Source organism: Cheilinus undulatus, linkage group 4, assembly GCF_018320785.1.
Source record: "Cheilinus undulatus linkage group 4, ASM1832078v1, whole genome shotgun sequence".
In the NCBI taxonomy this organism is placed as follows: domain Eukaryota; kingdom Metazoa; phylum Chordata; class Actinopteri; order Labriformes; family Labridae; genus Cheilinus; species Cheilinus undulatus.
In genome coordinates this window covers 25712295-25738064 of record NC_054868.1, presented here as the reverse complement: position 1 = coordinate 25738064, position 25770 = coordinate 25712295, and the positions used below count along the sequence as shown (strand labels likewise).

The 25770-nt window shown below is 37.4% G+C and overlaps 1 protein-coding gene across 1 annotated transcript in view; it reads left to right on the top strand.

The window, feature by feature from the left end:
- LOC121507973 (alpha-1,6-mannosylglycoprotein 6-beta-N-acetylglucosaminyltransferase B-like) overlaps positions 1 to 25770 on the top strand; it is a 187880-nt gene that overhangs the window by 143618 nt on the left and 18492 nt on the right. The window contains exons 9-12 of the mRNA XM_041784406.1: positions 10718 to 10849; positions 20750 to 20883; positions 23175 to 23305; positions 24145 to 24150. Coding sequence (XP_041640340.1) covers positions 10718 to 10849; positions 20750 to 20883; positions 23175 to 23305; positions 24145 to 24150 — 403 coding nt within the window. The remainder of the gene's footprint in view (positions 1 to 10717; positions 10850 to 20749; positions 20884 to 23174; positions 23306 to 24144; positions 24151 to 25770) is intronic.

The window sequence follows — 25770 nt, the reverse complement described above, 5'->3', positions numbered from 1 at the left end:
ATATATGCCTGGTTGGATTTTCTTTGTGTGATTTTAGAGGTTGATGAATAAGTCTATAGACATAAACATGTTAGTTTTAATGCAAAACTCCCTGTTAAAGAAATAAAATTTTCTTTGGTTGAAGCAGAAATTATGCAAAGTAGAATAAAGAGCATCAGATAGCAACAAAACCTTGATCTGATTTGGATCTGATGCTGAACACAACAATCATCATTTTTTACACTTGCTGGGTTATATCTGTCACGTACACACAAACACACACAGACATAAACACACTTTCTGGGCAGTGCCTGTCACAGTCTCAGCTGCTTCCATCCCCCTCCTCACTGCTTCACTGCTGACCCCGTCTCGCCCTCTGTCAGCCAGGACGGTGGGCATGACATTAGCTGACAGTGCTGATTGGAATGTCCTTCAACTTTAGTGACATGGAGACAAACACATCTGTGCTGACACACGTGCACTCAGCCAGGGTGATCGTCTGTTTTCTCAGTGTTGGCAGAGGAGAGGAATCCCTTCACCTCGCAGTGACACTTGGCCAGCCAACACACACACAGACACGGGACTGGACAGAGAGATGTATCAGACCTACACACTATCTCACACAGTACAGTAAGTACAGACTAAGGAGCAGGAGAGAGTTAGAATACAACATCTCTTTTACCTCACCATCTGATTAAGACACATGCATGACACACACAGTATACAGTAACAGACCCATGTGCAAAATGACTTATATTGCTCTCCACAGGCTCTATGTGTTATTGCTCATTTTGTGCTTTTGTGCATCTAATAACACCCTGCTAAATTGCTCCTCAGGAGATCAATACAGTCATTTGGTATTGAGCCGAATAGCTATATATTCCCGTGCTTGGAAAACACAACTGTAACACGCACACAGACACACATAGGTGCACGCATTCACACATATACAGTGAATTGCAAGCATTTCAGATGCTATTGATTTTTCATGTAATGAATGAGCAAAGGCTTTGAAGCTGAGAAGGCTGATAACATGAGACAGAAAAGGAAGGAATGTGTAAGAAACTGTAGAAATAAAAGCTGAAGACAGAATCTAAGGCAGTGGTACTCAGCCTTATTCTAGCCAAGAGCAACATTGTCTTAAGATTACTTTTGTAAGAGACACAATCCAAAACAGGGGATGTTAGGTAGATCCAAAGATCAACTGATTCATAGCTGAAATTAAATCTAACAAAAATTGGTGGATTATTGTGTGGTTTGATAGGATGCAACAGGCTCCATGAAAATGTCTGTAGTGTTAGAAGAAATGATATGAACATCTATCATTTTATTTATGTAAGGTCCACCTGGACTAAAGACTTGTTTAAATACTAGAATGTGCCAAGTTTGAGCTATGAGATGCTTTTCAAAGAACTGATGAATAATGATTGTCTATTTTGGTGTTTTTATATCACATTTGAACATTTACTGTAGTTCTGTGGCTCTGTTAATTTAAAAAAGATGCTTTCTATTTTTTTTTCCCACTTATTTTCCATGCTTTGCCTTTGACTTCCAAATGACTAAAACCTGCCCTCCACACCTCCAGCTCTCCCAGTATGTCTTCTTTGTGTTGGAAATGGATTTATCGATGCAACTCGCAAGGAATCTTTACTGATGACTGTGTTTACCTTTGTAAATGTTTTTCATGAGGATTATTTTTTCCTAGTAAGCCTTAACCCCTTAAAGCCTAAAAACTCAAATAATAGCCAGAAAGTTCTCATTTTCTGGAACTGAAATGTTTATTTAACTTTTACCAAAATAAAAAAAAGGATTAAATTCCCAAACAATTTCACAGATAGATTTTTTTTGTATCACAACTGATACATCAGGAATTTTTTGGTAAATCCTCTGTAGGGCATTTATCATTTATCATATTGTATACAAAGGGTTTTTGATTCATTGATTGATCATGTTGATTAGATAGAGGTCTCACAAAAGTATATATGAAATATGATACAACAGGCTTTAAAGGGTTAAAAGAGCTGCAGCTGGTCACTAAAGAGCCACATGTGGCTTGAGAACCACAGACAGAGTATCACTGCTCTAAGGTAAGGGCATTTTCATGTGGATTACATTATTTAATAATAATGAGGGTTGGGAATTGTAGGGTAACTCACATTATGAAGTATAATACTCAGCCCACGATTTCAGTAATTTCATAAAACAGTGATTTTGAGATCTCTGACATCACAGCATCTGAATCATGTAAGAAATACTCCCAAAAAAATGCACTGACAATTTCTATGGATGATATGGTTCACAAAATGCAGCCATACTGTTTCTGTTAATTTTCCATGTAACCTGGTTCATATTTTAATATTAGCATTTAGCCAAAGTAGCCTGGTCCATCTTTTTATTTCTCTGTTTCTACATGCTTAACACCTTGTTTTATGAAGCGAGGCTCTGTATACATTAACAAAAACCATAGGGTTAAAGGCCTGCCTAATTAACACAACATTGCGCGGTATGTCACTAATATCCTGCTTGTAAGGGCTATTGAAGGTGAATGGGGCTCCATCTTTGTTTGCATATAAAAAAGGAAAGCGTTTAGGTGATCACTGATACATTGGGATATGACAAGGATCAAACCAGGTGTGAATAGTGGGACTTAGAGCTGTGTGAGTGTCAACAACCAGGACTGCTCACCTAGACAGGCGATCTCCCTCTCTCAGCAGGCACTGTAACAAACTATCAGCTCCACTCACTGTTGTTTTGCCTCTATGTCTCTATTTTCTTCAATTTACGCTGAGAGCATAAGATGAACTTGTATTATCATGTATGGTTCCTTTCAAGCATAATGTAGTCTACCTTCCTATATTTCTTTTAAACAAAAACTTTTGTGGAAAAGTGAATTATGTCTTTTCTGCCTTACTCGTGTATTTTGTTCTCCATGGCAGTATATTGTGTATGCGTGTTGGTGTGTATGTGTGTGTGATCATTGTGTGAGCTCGTTGACTACATGCCAGACAGGAGACAAGAGAACCTTGGGTAATTGGACTCCTGTGTGGCCTTGCATGGCAGTGGATTTGTGTCTGGGATGGTTGCCATCCTAAGTGAGTGTGTGCTTGTGTGTGTCACTGTGTCTATTACTGATGTCTGTTTTGAGTGTCTGTGTTGGATTAAAGATGCCATCTTAATACATGATGTACACTTTGTTTAAGTATTTTTATTTACTATACTAATTATTATTGTTGTATTTGACAAAGTTGATCTAAATCTAAACTGATACAAATGGGTTCTGATTGTTATTATTGTTTTTTTTTTCAATATTCAATCTCAATTACTAACATCTCTTTTTTTAATACATTAACATCTTTGGACCTTTCAAAGACAAAACTGAAATGTTGATGTTTGAAATGTCTCTGAACTGATGTCAACATTGTGTTAAGTACATTATATGCATACCAAAGCCTAATCCTAGCAACCTGAGCTTCTATTAAGTGCTTATTATCAACAGTGGCTTGGAAAGGATACATACATGTCATCATTAGAGAAATGTTAATGTAATAAAGCTGCACACTTTCATTTCAATAATGCACATACACATTGGGACATTAGGAACATTCACAGTAGTTGTGCATTTTATTGCACCAATGTTACAACATATGTCATCTGCAACATCTAAAACAAATTATAACAAGGTCAGCAGAACATCCAAACTTGTCTATATGCCATTGAGCTGTCTTATACAAGGCTGGAGCAGGCTGTTGGTATTTGACTGACCTCTATCAGAGGGTGAATTTAATGGGCGGCCGGTTCACTTCAGCTGGGTTAAAATGTGTCATTCAAAGGCCGTTATTCAGAAGAGTTTCATAAGCCAAATCGCCCTCCGGTGTTCCTTCACAAAAGAAACGGAGAAATGAGACTATTTGAAAAAAAAAAAAAAACAAGTCATTTTCTTTCCTGGGCGATATGCTTTGGTGGAATAGCTGCCAAAAGAAAGGGATTACAGGAAAAGAATTAGATAAAATGGGCTGCTGGTAGAATAAGAAAAACCTCTTTAAATTCTGTTGTGTTGCTTTTTTCTCAGCGGTTGGCACGTTTCAGTCCATGCCTGTTTTCATTTTACCTTCATTTGATGTCCAACTGTCTTTTTCTGCTGAATCAAAATAACCACAACAGAATTCTGTCTCACTGGCCTTACATCTCTACTGTCTCTGCCAAGAAAGCTGACACATAAAGAGACTGCTTTAGACGCCTGCAGAAAAATAAAAAATAATAATAATAATTAGACTGAATGATGTTTCATGATAAATGGATTACGCATATTTATTACAGCTGGTTTTTGTTAGTTGATAACATGAGATTGCATAGTAATCAAAACAGCCATGCAAGATCAAGTGTGTATACACTGTTTAATTAATACAAAATATTTACGAGTGTGTGTGTGTGAATTCATTTTATTGAATTGAACCACCGCTGCTGGATGCATATAGGGGAAACACTCCTGACAGAACGTTCATCCAATCACCCTTCGAGAGTTTTTTTCAAAAGCTCTGCCCTTTCCCAAACGCTGTCTATGAGTGGTTTCCCAGATGGATGTGTGATACACATCCATCTGGCGTGCCAGGTTAAGTTGCATTGGTTTTTACAAAACAAACATCTGCTCAGTTTTATAAGTAATTTCGCTATTTTTGAATGAGGAAAAATGATTTACATATCACTGGTGTTGGGGAAAAAAACTCATATCTCAATTTTTTATACACACACATGTATGGTATGTATGGCTCATGGTGTGTTTACAGGAGTGCTGGAAGTAATTTATAGTTGAAGCATTGTTCTTATACTTGTTAAGTAAAATATGTTGAATCAGGACAGAGGATCAAATGAAGTTTCTCTTTTCTCTCCATGAATGACACAGGCATCCACTCTTTTCCTTCTTCCCTCATTTCCTCTCAGAATTAGTATGAGAATAATCCCAAACTATAGGATCTGGGAATGTGAAGTAATGCTCCATTTGCTTTTAAATAGATAAAGATTGTTTCTAAATATGATTTATTTCTGCATTTTGTTTTAAATGGCGAGCTCCTTCTTGCTGAGGAATCACCTCATAATTCAGTACCTAAAATAACCAACAATCACTGATTAACTTAATCTACATTTACAGCAAAATGGGTAAAAATAAATCTAAATGTTTTTTAAAAACCTTTGTTTGTTTTAATTGTGCCTCGCATGGCTGCTGCAGGATGCAGCACATAGAACTGTTAATGAATTTTATCATTTCTCATCACTGATTTACACCCAGGAAGAAGAATGTAAGTGTTTTTAAACTCACATTGTCCACAGTGCTAGAGCCATGTCAGCACCACGGCACACGGGTATCCATGCACCAGTATATATATATATATATATATATATATATATATATATATATATATATATGACTGTTTGTCTTTTGCAAAATTGGCCCAACATCATTAACAGGAGTTCATTCATCACTTTAAAGCATGATACGTAGACAGTGGTGCTGCTGGTGGAAAAAGACACATTCTTGAGGAATTTATTATATCATAAATAAAATGTTCTCATTACCCAGCACTGTTTTTTATGACGGTAATCAAAGCAATACCCCGGCTATTTTTTTAATACCCCAGGATATGGTATTACTGTATTACCGCCCATCCCTTTTGCCAAGTCTTCAAAAAGTCACCCGTAACACCAACACTGTACTTTCTCCTCTGCCTTCCCATACATTCAGAATCTATTTCAAAATTCTTGGTTATACTTTTAAAGCCCTGCATGGATAGGCATCAACCTACCCTACAGAACTTTTGCACCCTTACAGTTCCAGAAGGACTGTTCGGTCCTCTGATCTGGCTCTGTTGGTTGTTCCACACTCCAAACTTAAAACCAAAGGAGACTGTGCGTTTAAGGTAATTGTTTCGACTCTGAAACTCTCCTCCATTGGTTTTAAGATCAGTAGACACTGTTGACTCTTTTTAAATGCAACTAAGACCTAGTTGTTCAGACTGGCATTTACTGACTTTACTGTTTTGTGTACTATGGTTTCTTTTCATATGTACTTTGTATCGTTGTCTGTTTCTTTTAGCCTTTTTTGTAAAACACTTTGTGACTTTGCTGTTCTTAAAAGATGCTATATAAATAAACATATTATTATCATTTATTATGAGGCATCTTTACAAGGCTGGAGAGACAGTCATAAATATCCAAGAATTGTTTTAATATGTATGTGTCAGTATTCTAAAGTGAAAATTTGAGCTGCAAAAATGTTCAGTGATGTTGTACTTTCAGCCTCAAATGCCCAGAAATAAAACATCCTGTTCCCCGCATGCTACAACAAACAGTTGTACTTTTTTATTTCAATTTTTTTTTCAATCATTTCATTAAACTCATTTTTTCTCAATTTATTCACTGCTGACTTTGATGGTTGGCAGTTGCCAGCAGAGCTCGTTTTAGTGCTTCCCTTACAACACTATCAAATAACCTTTTAGCATAAGCAGAGCAGCCAGAAAGACTCCAATATGAAACTAGCATAGCCAGAGGAAATTCACATGGGGTATGAATTACATTACAGTCTCCATTAGCCTTTGGCCTCATCTGTCATAGAAAAGAGAGCTAAGTAAGAGCTAGCAGACCACTCACAGGTCAGGTATCCAATGGCAGGTCTGTTGGCACGGTAACAGAGAGGCCAACAGATGATCAATGAGTTGAAAGTGAGTCAAACAAGGATGTGATTGTGGACACAGTGTACAGCATACATAATAATTATATCTCCATCTTCTTTAGTTTGTACTGGTGTATAGGTGTCTACAGTGTGTCTTCAAGGTCTTAATGGAATCAAATAGACTCTAACAGGCAGTCACACAGCAGGTCCACATCACAGCAAAAAAACAGCTTCTTACAGCTAAGCACAAATCAAACACAAACACACACACAGTCTCAATACGTGAGTTAGTCTTTTTATATTTCTCTCCCTCCATGCTTTGACCATCTGTTGTTGTTGATGTTGCTGCTGTAAGGTACAAGAGCCAGGTCATTACACATTCAGCTCTTTTCATCCTGTTTGTCTGAATCATGTTTTGCCAAAAGCCTTCCAGCTCCTCCTGGTTTGACTTTGATTGAACTCAGCGTCACACATACGATCCTATCTGATAAACAAACACTTTTAATTCAGCTCTCCATCAAAACACAATTTTCCTTTTAATAGCTTTTTTTACTCTCTTCACTTCAGGGGAAAGAGATTTCACTTTGATAGAGTCTTCCCAAAGCAAGGGCAGATGTAAACAGTGATGGCGTTTGATTATTTCAGGTCACCCTGTTGTGTTATTTTGTCAAGAGTTCACCCTTGGTCCTTTTGTAGGACACAATGCAAGAAGTTTTCTCTGCTGTGATTTGATTTTTAAACTTCACTTTTTGATACAATTTCTCTTCATGCTGAGCTTCAGTTTTCCCCTCCTTTTGCAATCTGCTCAGTCTATTTTTCTCACTTATGTTGCTGTGTGGCTCAGCAGGTTGAGTGTTACGGCCCCCGGGTTAAGGGCTTTGATTTCTTTAAGGGGCATGCGTTTTAAAAATGTATACATCTGTTCGTGTAAAGCTTCACAGTTCTTTCAAAAACAAAAATCCATATTTTGTACTTAGACCTCACGGCTGTGGTTTGCCCCCTGCACTTTTCAGAATTTAGCTGTCAGTCACACAGGCTTTTATGCTGAAGAAGTTTTTTTTTTCTGTGTTGCTGCAGTCTTTGCCTGTTCAGCTATCACTGCTCACACTAAAACACTATGCTGATGGGAATCTGTTATTCAGCATGCCTTACTTTCCAGATGATTCCAGCTGACATTGTGTTATGAATTTGGACTTTGAAGCTCTAACAAGAAAAATGATAATACATTTTCACTTATTGCTGGCAAAATGTCTCTTTCAGAATCAGCCATAGAAAAATAACTCCAGTATTGCAGGCACTTAAAAAACAGCAGATTTTAGTGGAGTTGAAGCTGATGTGGAGGACATTACTCTTTAGATGTTGAAGAAAGTTTGGTTTAACCCTTTACAAGGCACTCATTGAAATACTTGGAAATTCAGAATTTAAGCCCAAGAGTATTATTGGTGGACAATCCTATGTATACGGTATAGATATGCATATAATTATTATGGGGAAAATCAAGGTCACCAAAGTGAACATACATGGTTTCTTGCCTGTTTATGGTAAAAAAATGAGCATGTAGTGTGAGTTAAGGCAGACCATGGAATCAAGTGCTGCCATATAATTGAGATCAGTTCATCTCATGCAACTGACGGCAAGCTGATATGCTCTAAGCATGCTATTGACTAATCGCTCTGCTGCTCGCTCTGCACACTGCTCTTGCGACCCTCCTCCACCCCAGCTCCTCCTTCATTTTGCTTCTGACTTAACCAGTGTCATCTGTTGTCATTGATGCCTGCTCTGCTCTGGGTTTTTGCTGCTTCTCTCCCTGCCTTAGGCTTTCCTTATCGGCATAGGAAGAGCGGTTCCTGTTTGATGCTTTCCATATAGGCTCGTAGGAAATCCCAAAACAGCCACCCTGCCAAACATAAATAACAACATAAGTGCTAATTGATAACTGCTAGTAAAGAGATGTTTTTAGCTGCAAATCATATGTGCGTCTTGACCAAGTGGTCCTGACTGAACAAAAATCCATAAAGTGTTAGGATATTAAGATGCTAAAAATGAAAAATAAACACGTGTAGTTTAAAGAGTATTGACTTGCACATTGATAAGTCATTTAAATACAAAATACTCGTTTGGCAAGACATGGTGAGGTTGCCTTTAGATTCAGACCTCTTTTATAGGCAAGGCATGACTAGCTTCAGGATAATATAAAAGTAATTGTGGTACCACCAGTCCTATCTTATAGTTCCAACAGGCCACCTAATAATCAAAAATATTGAATAACCTAGTGAATGTTAATTAAAAAGTGAACTGGTTTATGCCATTTATGTTTAATAAAATTGTTATGCTTGTGTAAAACAAATGAAATCATATACTTTTTCATACAATTTATTTTTCTTTATTATTCCACCAGAAAATGTAAAAAAAAATTACAAATTTCTAAACTAAATTAAGCAGAAGTAAGGCTAAAGAAAAAATAGAAACTGATATAAACCACATAAGTTAATATATATATATATATATATAAAAAAAAAACATTACAAGGTTCTAAAACTTTCTGAATCCTGTTTACTATGAAAATTTCTATAACTTAGTCAAATTTACCACTGGATCACTCTTTAATTGTTTTACAAACCTGGTTTTACAAACCTGTGGAAACATCCAGCTACACTATAGAGTACTATTATCCTGTACATTATAATGAGTTATTGTCAAGAAAATTCTCTTTGTATGCTAGATGAGTTGGCTGTATGTCTAAATTAAGACATCATTTTACACCCCTATATCCTGATATGATTCCTCCACTTTTCACACTAAAATTTCAGTAACTGCTAGAAATCCCAAGCAAAACCTGTCATGACATTTAGCCCTACTATTAACCTTTATAATGCGTAAGCTTCATCAGCTTATTGTAATTAGTTAGGATTTTAGGGACATTTTTATGGGAGCAAAGGAGACATAAAACTGCATTTTAGGAGTTCTATAAGAAGTTTAAGTTTAAGATGCTCTGATGCTCTGCCACTGCTGATCGTTAGGATGGTGTGGTGTTCCTATTCGTGACATTGACTGATCTCCACTGACTGGCTGAGACAAATCATTCTGGTTCTACTGTATCACAGAGGACTTCTGAGAGAAAGTCACTTAACATTAATACCTAAAGTCAAACTAAACGCTTTCCAATATTTGTGGTTTATTTTCTAGCAGTTTCAATAACTTTGATGCAACTGTGTGACTGATCCTGTGGAAAGATGGAGGTGATTACCATTTGCCTACAGAACAGAATGAGAGAAAGTCTTTATTTGGTCTTTACGGTCTGTGTGATGTGATTTAAATGTTCTTACTCTACAAACCATCAATCTTATTGGTATGCAGATACATCCATGGATACACTTGAACACATCATCAGTGAAGTTTCCTGAGGTCATCGGGTGTTTTGGGTCTAACAACATCAGACACCCTCTCTCAGGCAAACCCAGCCACGGTTGATCAGGCCCTGGATTGTGTCCAAGCAGCATTGAACAATACAGAATATTTTTTAAAAGAAACTGATGATTGATTGATTGACTAATTACTATTTAAGGGCAGAAAATTAATGTAAAGAAGGTTTTCATTCATTCGGTTGTTAAAATTCAGGCTAGTGAGACAAGAAATTGCTGCAGGGTGAAGATTGCTTGTTTTATCTCTGCTAGTTTTTCTTGGGGTCACCTTAATGCTCTACAACACCTTTAAATGCCTTAAGGGAAAAAAAACCTTTTCATACAGCAATAAACTACCCTAAAGAATCTGTATGAATTTTTATTCCAAAAAATTAAAAACATCCAAAGAAAAACAATCTCAATTTATACTTTTTTAAATCACAAAAATCCATTTGATTGTTATGGTGAAAAGGCTTTCTTCCTCCAGTAGATTGCTTTCTTTTCTCCAGCAAGAATCAAAGATTTTAGTCTGAGTTAAAAATGAATGCTACTGAGGCTCCGTTGGTTCTCCAGGCTAAAATGCACTCAGTATTTCTGGAGTAGACCTCCTCTCTTCTCTCTCTGCCCCATGTGTCTGCTTGTCTAAACTGTATTTTGTTCTTGCGCGTTGCAGGTTCCTCGGTGTACCCCCAGGCAGAGGCAGTTGCCCGCTGACCGGCCCACTCCCCTTTGACCTCATCTACACGGACTACCATGGCCTGCAGCAGATGAAGCAACACATGGGGCTCTCACTCAAGAAACACAAGTAAGTGAACTTTCATTGAGTTTCTGGAGCCCCAGTTTTTCTCTGAATATGTGTGATGCTTTACCTGAGTTTGTGTATGGGTGTCTCTGTGAGTGTCAGCAATTTTCCAGGCAGGTTGGTGGGTTTATTGGCCGTGTTTATGGAGTAATTATTGCTGGTAATAAGGTGTCATGTCTCTGTCCAGATGTCTGAGTATAATTCACTCAGCTTGTTAATTTCATACACTATTTCTGTCAGATAAACATGCTCCAGCCTCCCTGTAACTATCAATCTCTATTTTTTAAATACCTCAAATGCACAGGAGAAGATGCAGTAAATTGCACTTAATAAAATAATTCACCTCTTATTAGGTGCAATTTTATCATCATTGAAATGTCATGAAAGCCATTAAAGTTAGTTATAGTTTTATAGTTCAATTTTTTTTTGGTTTATATTTAAAAGTCTAAATTCCTTACAGTAAATTAGATCAAATTACTTTATGGAAGAAGCAGTGCTTTTTCAATCAGAATACAGTATGTACATTTTACCTGATGACCGGAGGCCTGTGTGTTACAGCAATGCTTTCATACTATTGTGACTTGGTTAGATGAAGCCCAAGCTTACAATCAGCAGCCTTCACATTTGTATGAGCCAATTTAGTGGTTAAAAAATGCGTTTTCGATTTATTTTGAAGCTATAAAAAAAGGTTGAGCGTATTGATCATATTTTATATCCTTATTACAACATGGCGCAGTATTATAGCATATCAAGTTTATTCCAATATTGTGCAGACCTGAGATAAAAATGGAATTAGGTGGAAAATAATTCAGTTATAGGTGCACTAATCTGCAAATGTGTAGACCAATTTTTTATTGTGGACTTAGTTTATTTTGGTTCAGGAAACTCACTCTTTTTTCTTTAAGTTGTAAAGGTATTCACATGAATCAGTTACAACTTTAAGTGCACACATTTGTGGACCTTTGTACACAACTTTTTGCAGATTTGTGTACAGAGCTTTGTACACATTTGCAAATAGTTTTACAACAATAATAGCTTCATAGATGCCACGAGTAGTGAGGGGGAACCAAGTGACAAGTTTTTGAGATTGTGGAGGCTCTAGCAAACATTTTGGTTTCCCAGTGTCTAGAAATGTCTATGTACGTATATATTTTAAGCTCAATGCACACCTACTGCACCATTTGCACATATTCGAAGTGCAATTGTTATATAATAAATGCAGACATCACTTTTTTACCCCAGTCTTCATTTTTGACTTGGTATTTTATTTTTTGCCATTACATCCCCATTGAAAAGCTGGTTTGAGTTCCATATGACAACACCAAAATGTGTAAGAGCATGGGCATTATTCCCAGTCCTCCATGCCCTGGTTTGAAAATATGGGCTTTTAGATTTATTTTATTGAATGTATTCATGTTCTTTCTAATCACAATGAACTCAGGTTTTTATGTTAAGTTTAATATGAACGGTTGAATTATGATAAAGAAACTGCCATCAGTTTCAGAGTTCTATTTGCACTCATTTACTTTCAGACTGGAATATTGGGATTTAACACAGAACTAAGTAGACAGGCAACACCAGGTTCATGAGAAAAAAATAAGATTAGTGATATGAATAAAGGGATCAGACTGAGAGTTTTGTTGTTACTAAATTTTGCTTATTGGCTTTTGGCATTGCTACATGGATTAAACAACTTTAAAAGCAGGCCATGACAGGCATGCATCTGAGGCTAAAAAAAACAGGAAAGTTATACCACAAAACAAGAATTTAAACTACCCATTAAAAAAGAACATCTGCTGCACGACCCCGCAGAGCACAGCAACACATGCCCATTATGACATTATAAGTCAGCCGTGTTGTTGCCCCACAAACACATAAAACTGAAAGATCAACTTGTGCCTCGTCCTCTCTAACCCCTTAAAAACAGCATGTAGCTGCCCCCCTTCTGTCCCTATCTCATCTTTCCTGGTCCAGTAAATTGGAATTTTTGTTGACCCCCTGCATGTGATGGAAGCAATTGGCATTTTGCTCTTCTTTTTTCCTGCTCTAAGGTAAAGGTCTGACAAAAATAGATAGAAGATTTGAGGGCATAATTAATGAAAGTGACAACTTAAGAGGAAGATGAAACGGTGAAGATGGCAACAAAGGAGAACATAAAGAGAGAAACCAGACATTTCAGGAAGTGGGAGGTGTCTTCAGTCAGCCTGACACCACATATAAAGGGCTGCTCCATGTATTTTTAAAATCCAATTATAAGAGAGGGAAAAATGCATTATGGGTGGGCTGGAGACCTTTTTCTTTCCAGCACACATCCTGTTTAGTCCTCTCTCTGTTCCTCACAATTTCTCTGTTACACACACACACATACACAAAATCTCACAATTCACCTAGACAGGATGCCAGTCAGCCTGCAGTTTGCACCTAATTGCCTGCTGAGGTCAGCACTTCTCTGGTCTGACATTACCGCGTAGAGTCTTGATTTCTGCTTTCGCTAACACAATGTGACTTTTAGTGTTTATAAGAGACGGGTCTTTTGTTCTCCAAGAAGCTTGCGGTGAGGAGATTATCTGAATGTTTCAGCACTAAACATGGACAGAACATTTATCTTCACTTCAGCACTTCAGGATGCGCTTTAATGATTTCAAATATATAAAGAAAATACATAATGTGTTATACTACTGTTGTAGCTGAGAAAACTCAAAAACTCATATTGATCTGGTGCATCTTTACTTTGACCTGTTTCAGATTTATCTTAACCCAACAATTCCACAATCCCTTACAGGTTTACAAGAGGTCAGTCACACACCTATTCACCCCTCCCTTCTCTCCCTCTCTTCCTCTCTCTCTCTCTCTTCCTCTCTGTTCCTCTCTCTCTCCCCTCTTGTCCGGTTAGACCAGTCTAGTCGAATCCTGTGAGCTGAAAGGCATCATTAATCAAGCGCTCTGAGCTTTGGGGCTCTTCAGCTCTCTTTAATTACTTTTGCTTTATGTTCCCACAGACGTCCACATTCATTTATTATGCCTAGACAAGACTGAGCTGTCCTGCCCAGTGTGTTGTTGTGTATGTGGGACTATGCATGTTTGTGTACACATGAGCACATCAGGGTTTTTCAGTGCACATGTGCTGCTGTAAAAGATTCTGGAAACCAATGGAGTACAGTCTTAAATCACACCCCATCATCTGATAATTGGACCACCACACTGATTCTCTCTGTGTTCTGAATCTACTGCTCTGAAATGGCAAATCTGGCAAATCTGAGAACTTATCCAGGAGTTGGTCTGCAGAAGAACAAATGGAATAACTCCTTTCTAATGCACAACACAACTTATAGCGCCTGTGCTTTCCCAGAGTTTTGGGTCTTTGGGAATACATGTCTAACTTTTAACAGGCTAATTAATTTAAGCTAGCAGAAAATTGGGTTCCGTAGAGGTGTAAGTAGCTGGATCTTATGTGAACAACACATGAAGGAATGCTCTCCATGTTCTTGGGCTGTTTAGCTCTCTTCATGCATGACAAACATCAATTCTCAAGCTCCAAGGATAACAACAACACACACTAAAATAATTCCACTCTACAAACTCTGCTGCAGTCTAACAGATGTAGTATAGTCAATAAAGCAAGTAATGCTGAAGTAATGTAGGACAAATGATGAGGTATTTTATGCCCCACTACACGTTGAAACAAAGGCAGTCACTGAGACAAAGGTAAGCTGCATAGCGTGTGAAAAATTAAAACCTCCTCTAGCTAAAATGACCAATTTTACCCCTATTTGAGCAATTTAACTTGTGTTTAAACAACACTAAAAGCACTACCTTTATTTTGAAAAAACCTTTTGCTCCAGGGTCACACCAGCTGTTGAAGGGCAGCATTAGCACATGTGCTGATTTGCAGCAACAGCATTAAAGCTAATTAAACCCACTAAGATGTCAGTGAAATGCTGATACAAATGTGCAGATGACAATGAAACACTGGTTTTTAGCTATTTCTTCCAAATTCTCCTGGTTCCAGGACATCTCTCCACTAAAATAATGTCCAAAACAAAAACAAAATACTAATATCTCACTTGTGATGTACACTTATCTGTATTGGGATTGTCTTATTTCTAAAACACCTAAAATACAAGTGTTCTTTCTTTGAAAGCTGTCATGTTACACTGTATGTTACAAGCAGTGCACATAAACAATTCTATAGATTTTTTTCTATTGATGATTTATTAAATAGCCCTTGATTTATTGGATGTTTGAGATCACCAGATCATCAGAAAGAGTGGTTTGATATTTAGGCTTTACATCACACGTTATTTAAAAGAACAAAGTTCTTGCCTGTAGCTTTAAAAAGATCAGTTTAAATTTGTACTATCAACAAACTCATGAAACATATAGCCTAAATCATCATGTATAAGACAAGGACAATTTGTCTGTAGTTTTAGTTTTTAAGTGAGTTTGACCGGCACAAAATCCAGATTTTTTTTTTTTGTAGTCTTGTTAATTAACATAATTTTTACTTTCAATTGTTGTTATTTCATTAGTTTTCATGCTCTATAAAACCTTGGAACACAACCACCCCAGCCTGTGCTTAATGTGCCATTTCCCTATCTTTTATTTAAAAGACAAGAGTGTACGTTCATGTTTGTTTGATTAAATAGCAAATGCTTTCTCTTTAGCTGCTGCAGGAATTGTTTAAGAGCTCCGTCAAACTGTACAGCCCCTTTCACTTCCTTTTATTGCTGCAATAACTTCATGTTTCGGAGATTATAAGCCTACTCATCTCCCTATCAAAGAGGATCTCTTAAATGTTGGGAAAGTCTGCTTCATTTCTAATTCTCTGTTTCTTATTACATGTTCTTTGAATTTATAACAAGCAGTTTTTTTGGAAAGTATGTAGGTTCATCTGAGGTGCTGTGATTGAACCGTCTCTGTGCATCTGCATTTTAAAAGCCACAGAGATTTTGCCTGAGTTCAGCATGAAGCTAATGTATTCCACAGGTAAAGCATGAAAACACAAAAACAGCTTGGGATTCAAGTTTGAGGCGACTGTTGTTCTGTTTTATTCTGACTGCCCTTATCCCCCATAGCTAAAGCTGAAACTGTGGGTGACGACACACCACCCTGCCATATTCCCTTCACCCTGAAGGGTTGTTGAGCCTTGCTGAGCAGCCGTTTAACCCAGATTAGCCCCATACTCTGATCCCCCGATAGATATTCAGCTCAGCTACTCCTCCGCTTATCCCCTCTTCTTCCTCTCCTTCTTTCTCGCCTTCCTTCGGGACCCCTTATCTGCAGGCAGAAACATTTTCCTGGTTTTGGAGCTGGCGATATGTGATAGCGCAGGTTGGAGAGAGAAAAGAGAGAAGCCAGAAAGGGCAGAGACAAGTGAAACTTAGATTTGTTATTAATAATTCATTGTCAGCTTTCTGTGACCCGTACAAATAGACACATAACAGTTTCCAGAGAATCTCATCCTTCCTGCTTCAAAACAAGTCTGCACAGATAGCATAGCTTTTTTTGTCTCTGTTTTGCAGATAAGCCTGTTTTTATAAGCTGCTTTTCCCAAGATGTATTACTGCAGATATTGACAGAAATATCTGAGATGTGTCAAACAAGATTGGGGTGTGACCTTGTCTCAAACGAGAACTTTGTCTTCTGCATGAAAGCTCCTGAAAACTTTCACCTTTGTGATCTGTCTCTATGCAGCAGTAAAGCTGGATTCACTTCAGTAGGCTATGCATCATTTTGAGTAAGTCGAGGAACTCTGCAAAGAAAAAGCCTGATTAAAAACAAGTCAACTGTTTAAAATACATAGGTCATTAAAAAGTTAAAACTCATCCAATATAGAAAACATGACACCTCCTCCATGTTTTCCCACTGCAGGTACAGCACAGAAATGTATTAATACATTCTTAAAGCTGTCAGCTTTTCAGAATCAGGGTATTTTTTTTTCTTTGAACTCAACATTTGCACCCTTGTTCAACAAGTAAACAGAAAGAAATCCATCATCGAACAGACAGGGAAACCAATTTCTCCACTGTGAGCGGCTCCAATAGACCATAAAGCAGAACAACAACCAGACACGTTGTATTTGACAAAGGAGTTAACCTGAGTGGTCAGAAGACAGCTGAGGGATGGCTATGGCTGTCTCTACAGCCTTTTTAGCTGTGCTTCTTCTTCTGTGGGTCTCGAATGTATTCTTAGATAAATTAAACATTTTAATAGACTTTGACAGTTCTGTTGTCAGATATTTTTCCTTGAACTATTTATTGTGTGCCATATCTAAACACAAGCACACTCTGGTGGTTGATATTATTATAGTATCATTTTTGTATCATTTTTAGCATCTAAAATGGTAGAAAAGTTCAAGCACTGCTAATGTAGACTGAAGCCAACTCAAGTACATTTCTATTTTTAACATGCAAATAACACACAGCATGCATGCATTCCCAGTGGTGTACCAGAAAAGCTTTATTAATGGAGAATGTCATGGGATCATTTCTGACACACAGACTGAATCACACTAACACAGAGGCACACTGATAGACTGTTATCTGCCAGGAGAGAGTGAAAGCTGAGATAGCCAACTCTGCCACCTTTCGCTCTTATTAATCTCCCTGAGCTCACAGACCAGGAGGATTCAACACACTCACTGCTACTGAAACAGACATTGTAAGTTTCATGTGTGAGCTTTATGTGTGTGCTACACTAAGTGCTTTAGTGCAAGTATATTTTTATATTTCTCTCATTTTCATGTCAAGTCTCCCACACTGCATCTGGCATCTTAATTAATGGTTGCTGTTTTTGTTGTTTTCTCAACACCGATGTCATTTATCATGCTTTCACTTTTGGCAAAACCTTTGACTTCATTGTGTAATAATAATGTTGGACTGTTTTGTGTTTCTAAAGATTTTCCATCATGAACTCTTTTCAAAAATGTATTTTCCTAACATGAAAGTTCAAGACAGATTACACTCCCCTCCAAAAGTATTGGAACTGTGAGGCCAATTCCTTTATCAGAGCCGTTGCACAGACACTGGTCCTAGCCAGTACAACCATTTGGAAGACCTGAAGAAGACAGAAACCACTGGTGTACTCAGTAACAGACATTGAACGGGTAGACCAAGGCAAACATCTGCAGTTGACGGCAGAAACATTGTGAGAGCTGTAAAGAAAGACCCTAAAACAACTGTTAGTGACATCAACAAAAGGTCAGGAGTGAAGGTATTACCAGGCCTGCCCTTGCCTATACACAGACTACGCATAGCACGTAGGGCCTCGTTTTTGGCGTTTTTTTCTTCTCCCTCCACACATCAGTTTGGTGTTTGCCTGATAAACATGATCCAGTTAATGTATGTATACAACGTTGACAAAAAATAAACTTTACCTGGCTATCACACATTAGTAAATTAACCCTAAAAATATCTATTTTTGGAGATTGGTGCCATCCGTGATCAATTAAGTGCGGGCAGTGTCCGCTCACACTTGCTCTCCCTTCTTTTCTCTCTCCCTCTCCTGATATTTGCAGCACAGAAACTTCACCTGTTAGTCTGCAACCTCCTGTCAAACATTAACTTCTACTATTGTTTAGTTTGTGAATTTATGATAAAACTCAGTAAAGTTCCCACTCTAATTCTGATTAGGAATTAATTGACGCTGTCGAACTTTCAGCTGTTTTAAAATCAGATCGCAGGTGAATAAATAAAGACAACATATATTTTCAGGTGATTTAATGAAAGTGTTGGGGGGGTATCAGAGTCTGCTCAGGGCCTCACTTTGGCCAGGGGCGGCTCTGGGTATTACAATCTACTGTTCACTGAAGACTTCATGATCAAAAGTACAGAGGCTATACCAGATGATGCAAACCACTCAGGCCAGGCTGGAATTTGCCAAAACAACCAAAGTGATTAGGAGATCCTTCATCATGCAGCAAGAAAATGACCCAAAAAACACTGGCAAAACAACAAAGGTTTTAGACTGGCAAAGTCAATCTCCAGACCTAAACCCTAAAGAGCATGCATTTTACCTGCTGAAGAGGAGACTCAAGGGAATCTAACATTCATCTTTTTGTGTCAAACCCAAATGTTTTCTGTCTTCAACAAAGATAAAGAAATTGGCCTCACTGTTTAAACACTTTTGGAGGGGAGTGTGTGCTTGTCAATTTTTTTAGGTTGATTAGTCTGGCTTTTCTGTAGCACTTAGTAATTTTATTGGTAGTAGTACTATCACAGTCATTGTTCTGTTTTATTCTATTTCTTATTTTAGTCACTTTCTGATTTTTCATGGAGGAGTTTTAGGATTTTATTTACCCCTATTTATGATCATATTATGTCCAGTTTCAGAGGCTTTTGATTATTTGTGGGGGTTTTTGTATTTTATCATTGCTTTATTCAGTTTTACTGTTTTAAATTTTTATTTTTTATTTTTTTTTCTTCATTGATTTGCCTTTTGCCCTCTGTCTCTTTTTTATTTTAATTGTCTTTTTAATCATCTATCTTTTTAATTATTTGATTAATTCTAGTGTGCAATAATTTCTTAATCCTTCTACCATTCTACCTTTTTGTCAGTCATTTTTTTACTCTGCTATGAAGCACTTTTAACTGAAATGGGATTTTTTTAAAAGGTGCTATCTCTGGCGTCTAGCCAAAACCTCCTATCTCCAAAATCATCACTTTTCAGGGAATGAAAAAAACTGTGTATTTTTCAGTTAATTTTACACTTAGTGGTTATAACCAGCATCTTTTTTTTTTACATTTCCATTGCTTTAAAATTGGTTAAAACTCACTGACAGATGTAAAGGGATACCAATAGCATTGATTTATGGCAAAAAGAATTGAATCATGAAAAAAATTGAGATATTAGGTTATGGCACGACTTCAGCACATAAGGGATTGATTAATTGATTATGTAATAAATTAGTTAAACATCTGTTTTCAATTTCATTGAAAACTAGAGGATTGTTATTGATTTATAAAACATACAAACAGCTTAATGTATATTATTTAGTATAAATATCCTTTTAAAGGATTTATAATAAGTAGACATTAAGATTTGGATTTCTGGGACACATGGGTTCAGCCTGCAAAAAAAGGGGGGGATTGGTGATTTGATACTGAATGCTCTAAAGGTCCTGTATTTTGGTTTGATGAGAGAGAATCTTATCATTTAAAAAATGGTTTCTGTGAAATACTGCTTGCAAAAACAAACAACAAGAAAACAACAATTGCAAGGAAAAGGTCAAAACCTGCTCCCCAAACCTCAACAGATGGGGTGATATAGTCAGAGAAATAAATAAAATGAAAAAGACTTTTTTCTCTAAGAATTAGAGGAGCGACCTTTGCTAAAAAGTGGAAGAAATAGACTGTCTTTGTTACAGTGAAGGGGAACGCTATCTTCTTGTGACTCTGAGTATGAATGGGCTTTTGTTTGGTTATACCAGAATTTCTTTTTTAACTTAGAGAGCACTCAGACTAGGTAATTTTTACTATGCCTGAGCACATTTGACCCCCAGGGTCCAATGTGTTTGGCTGTTGTGAGTGCTTCATACTGCATGTTTATATTGACATGGCATAGGATTGATACATCCATTCCTCTCAATAATAATTTTAAACTAGTGTTGGTGGACCTCTTTGACTTAAATTACTCAAAATGAGCTACAACGTGGGGAGGGCAGTGATGTCCTCTGTGTTGTTCTTCATTGTGCTGTATTCTGTGATTGCACGTCCTGTAGACAAAGACCCTTGAGAGATGTAGTACAGCATGATGGTGGATATACAGGTAGTCAGGTTAAGTAATCAGTGTTAATCCTGAGGAGTGTATTCTTGTTTTAGATGTATCATATTTTTGTAGTGCTCATACATCCAAATAATGCTCATGGTCCACATTGTTAAAAGTGTTTCTGTTTTGACTTCACAGATGTCATATCCGAGTGATTGACACATTTGGGACAGAGCCAGCGTACAATCATGAGGAGTATGCAACACTTCATGGCTACCGTACCAACTGGGGTTACTGGAACCTCAACGCCAGGCAGTACATGACCATGTTCCGTAAGAGCAATCCCCCCATTTCAAATATTATATTGAGTGAATTTATTGTTCTTTCTTGAGATGTCTGTCAGTAAAATAAGTGGTGTTGTTTGGAAATGATAATATTGACTTATTCTTGATTTTAAAAATAGAATTTACCTTTCATATCCTCACATCCTGTCAAGCATCTGAATTTTTCATAACTTGAAAAGATCAAAGTTAAAACTCTGAACTGTCACACACTCTGATGTGTCATCAGCTTTGACAGCCTCTCTAGAAATGATAAAATGACTCCAATTCAATGTTTTCACTTTCTCTGACAGGTGTGGCTGCCTGTCCACATTAATTTGGAGTAATGTGACTAATGCAGCTATTTTCAGCTCCACCCCAGCTTCTAACATCCCTTCAAGCTCAAAATCATCTGTATTTTTTCCCTTTTCTTTCTGTGTTTCATGCTACACAATGCAATCTGCTGTTTTCAAAGCCCTCGTTGTGTGTCTGTCTCTCTACTCCTGACTGAAACATGGACTGCTTATCTCTCTTCTGCTTTCATATTCCCTTCTCAACACTGTCATGCCCTTTCAGCTGTAGTTGGCACTCAGCAGTAGGATCATTAGAACGTCAATATGCACTGCTGTAGATGCCAACATTTCACACTGTCCTATGCTATTATGACTGATTCAACCTCTACAAATTGCTCCATACTTGTCAGAGAGCAGCTGGAGAAATAATTTAGTGCTTTTCATTCAATATGAAAATGTTGATAGCAGAAAATACAAATTGGCATGACCTATGTGGATGAAAAAGAGGAAATAGCTGTAAAATCATGAATACACTTCATTTTTAGAATGCCACCTTGGTGGAACTATCTTTTAACAGCTTCCTTTCTACTAATTACCATTTGTATTACAACCACAGTTCTTAAAAATTGGGTGTTGTGTAAAATGTAAATGAAAATAGAATGCAATGATTTGCAAATCTCATATACCCTTATTTTCTTCCCAACAGAACACAAACAACATGTTGAAACTGAGATATTCTACCATTTCATGAAAAAATAGCATATGTTTTAATTTAAGGTCTCTATCTCGAAAATGAGGATGGGGCAACAAAAGGCTGGAAAAGTATATGGTACTAATATAAGAAACAGGAGGAGAATTTTGCAACAGGTCAGTTACATGACTGGGTATCAAAAGAGCATTTTAGGTGGACAATTTCTATCACAGGTAAAGATGGGCAGAGGTTCACTGATCTGCAAATAGCTGTGTCAAAAATTGTGAAACAATTTAGAACGATTTCAGGATAATGTAAATTTCCAAAGACTTAATATAACCCACCATCTACAGTACATAATAATCATCAAAAGATTCAGAGAATCTGTGCACAAAGGACAAGACCATTGGTCAATATTGGATGCTCTTGATCACCGGGCCCTCAGATGGCACTGCATTTGATTCCTCTGGAAATCACTGCATAGGCTCAGCAAGACTTCCAGAAATCAACACAGTTCACCATGTCATCCACAAATACAAGTTAAATCTGTAACATACAAAGAAGAAGCCATATGTGAACACAATCCAAAAACACCACCATCTTCTCTGGGCCAAAGGTCATTTAAAAACTGTTCTGTGGTCAGATGAATCAAAATGTGCAATTCTCTTTGGAAACCTTAGACTCTGTGTCCTGTGAACTGAAGAGAAAGGGGACCACCCAGCTTGTTATCAGCACACAATTCAAAAGCCTGCTTTGCAGTAGAAAGGTCAAGGTGCTGAACTGGTCTGCCTGCAGTCCAGACCTTTCACCTCTCCACCGTTCAATAGAAAACATTTGGCACATCCCAAAATGACATGCCCAGCAAGGAAGATCCAGGGCTCTTAAACAGCCAAAATCCCACATCAGACAAGAATGGGGCAATATTCCTCTCCAGCAACTGGTCTCCATACTTCCATGATGTTTACAAACAATCAAATTCAAAATTATTTTACATTTTTCATGAAATTGTAAAATGTTTCAGTTTCAACATCTGACATGTTGTTTTTGTTCTATTGTGGGTAAAATATGGGTAGATGAGATTTGAAATTTATTATGTTTTTTTGTATTTCACACAGTGACCCAGCTTTTTTTGAATTGGGGTTGTAATTTGGATGCAACAATCTCATTGGCTCAGCCATTAAACCATAGCATGCAAGTATCTGTTTTTCTGTCTTTTCTATATGGCTCTTACAAATACACTTTCTTTCCCTCTTTGTGTTCTGAACTTCTTTCCTGGCTTTTCTTATTACTTACGTGCAACTCACAAACGCACACTTCAGCTCACACACCAGACAACTCGTTCATGGGCTTTGTTTCCGAGGAGCTGAACGAGACGGAGAAAAGAAGCATCCAGCAGAACAAAGTCGACAATATGGCCGTAGTGTACGGGAAAGAGGCCAGCATGTGGAAGGTACAACAAATCTGTGCTTCCGTGTGTCTATAAAGAAATTGAATGTTTTTCCTCGAGGGCATTAATGTAGCTACATAAACACAAATCAAATGTAAACAATCAAACATACATCTTTATTCATGCACACATCACTGTGTGCGTAGAGTATACTGTCAGTAAAACAAGAATGCACACGTTTTTAATCAGCATGAACACATATGAAACATCTCACAAGCATTAACATAAAGGTTTCCCTGTGTGTTTTTATGTCTGTTAAATGGATGCTTTTGAAGTGCAGGTAACAATCTGGATTCCTCAGACTGCAGTCTTTTACATTGTTTACACGTGCCGACTTACACACGCACTTACACACACACACACAATACCCCCACAAAAGACTGCAGAGTTAACAGAAAAATCCAATGACAGCATTTCGCACACCCTGCTGTTTGCACCATTACAGCTCAGCTTCATGTGGCTTTATATACACAATTGTTCAGCTTTAATTTACAGGCAATTTTCCCCTCCAAAGCTGTCTGCTTGTTCCTGTGCAAACTGCAGAGGAGCACAATTGTGTCTCCATTGTTAAAATGATTATGAAGACGTTGTGTACAATCTCCTGGATTCTTTCTTTTTTATACTTCTGGCTTGTCAAAAATGCAGGCACAGAGTAGACACAGGGGTTATGAGAATACAATACCCTAATTTGTAAAACCCCTAGGAAAGGCAACCTTAGGAAGAATGTAATGTTTTTGTTTGTTCTCCCAGCTACATCTACATTTATATCTGACTTCTCTGTTGTGTCTCTTATTTTTCTTCTGTTTTTGTTTTTGCTGTGAATCGAACTGTCTGCTCATTAGCTTCAGGTAAGAGCCTGTTATTTTCCCTCCATAATCCTATGTGGTAAACCTCACAGTTTGTGAGAATGCATCATATAACTACAAGCATGCCTAGTAATACACACAAGTATTTATGCAAACACAGCTATTGTTGGGGTTGGGTCCAGAAAAGTGATTTATGAGAAGCTACTCATCACAAATTCACAAGCACACTCAAATACACCACAGAATTCACTGAGACTGCCACCACTCTGACAGAGTTTGATGTATGACAGCGATCATCTTTTTATCCTCTTACTTGTCAGGAGAGACAAAGATGAGTTACACAACCAGAAATTTGATGGATTTAATTTTTGCTTTGTACCAAGACTGTTCAGTTTCCATTTATTCAAACTTTTGAGGGCATTCTCTTGCTTGCTTTGGCAATGCTTCAGTGATTGTGATGTTGGACAATATTGTGGTTATTTCATCATATAAAATAGTAACTGTTGTCTGCCTGTCTATAAAGTCAAGGATCTGTAGTTGAAACAGTTCCGAATTTTCTCAGGCAGATTTAATACAAAAAAAGGCCTATAGAAAGTGTTCACTCCTCTGGATGTTTCTACCATTTTCTTAATTTTATAAATCAACCATGTTCAATATAATTGGCTTTTTAGAAAAAAAAAGAATAAAACACTTTAATGTCAAAGTGAAAACAGATTTCTCCGAAGTAATGTCAAGTGAATAAAAAACTTGTAATGCAAAACATCTGACTGCAGTATTCCCTTTGTTGTCTTTTAACCATTTTTGTGTGGCTTTGATTGTATGCATTGCTGGAAAACAAATCTCTTCCCATGTTGTATTTCTCTTGCAGACTGAATAAGATTGTCCTTCTGGATTTTCCCATGCTTTTCAGTAATCCTTTGTAGTTTTCTTTTGTCTTCATGATGTAATGGTAGCCAGGAATACTGATGAACTAGACCTTCCAGACACAGGTGTCTTTACACTGCAGTTATTTACACTTAGGTAATCCTGATTTCATTAAAGAGTTTTTTTTGTATTTTTTATTCAAAAAGGCTGAATTATATTGACCATGATTGAGTAAAAAAAAAATAAAATAAAATGGTTAATAGAGGTAGGCGGTAAACTGGTATTAATACTGTCAACGGTAAAATTTTTGCTGCGAAATAGATTTCTGCAACACCGTCATCACCGGTTTAAATGCCTACGTTGTGCTGTGATGCACGTGTGAGACAATCTCACCAACCTATCTTTACCCCTATCTGCTCCCACAGCTGGCAGAGCGAGTGATTTGTGATGGACAGTTCAGGCTGAGTCCAGTCAATAGCACGTTTAGCTCTAGTATTACATGTAGCCAGGTAACTAACCGATGTCACCCGCTCTTGTCTTTGAAACTAAGCATGGTTAGCAGGCAAAAACACGTGTTCTTTCCTCTCAAACTTCAATGGCTGTACCGCAACAGCCTGGGGCTTTAACACAAGCTAAGTGCTGCTTTGGCTGGTCTCGGTTTGTGTAGAGCCCAGCACTGCAGGTCTTCATCTTACAACAGCTTAAACATCCGTTTAAATGTCTCTTTTAACTTTTGAATTTCTTTTCTAAGTCCACAGTGAGTCAAAGATCCAGGCTGCGATATTAGATGAGGTCAAA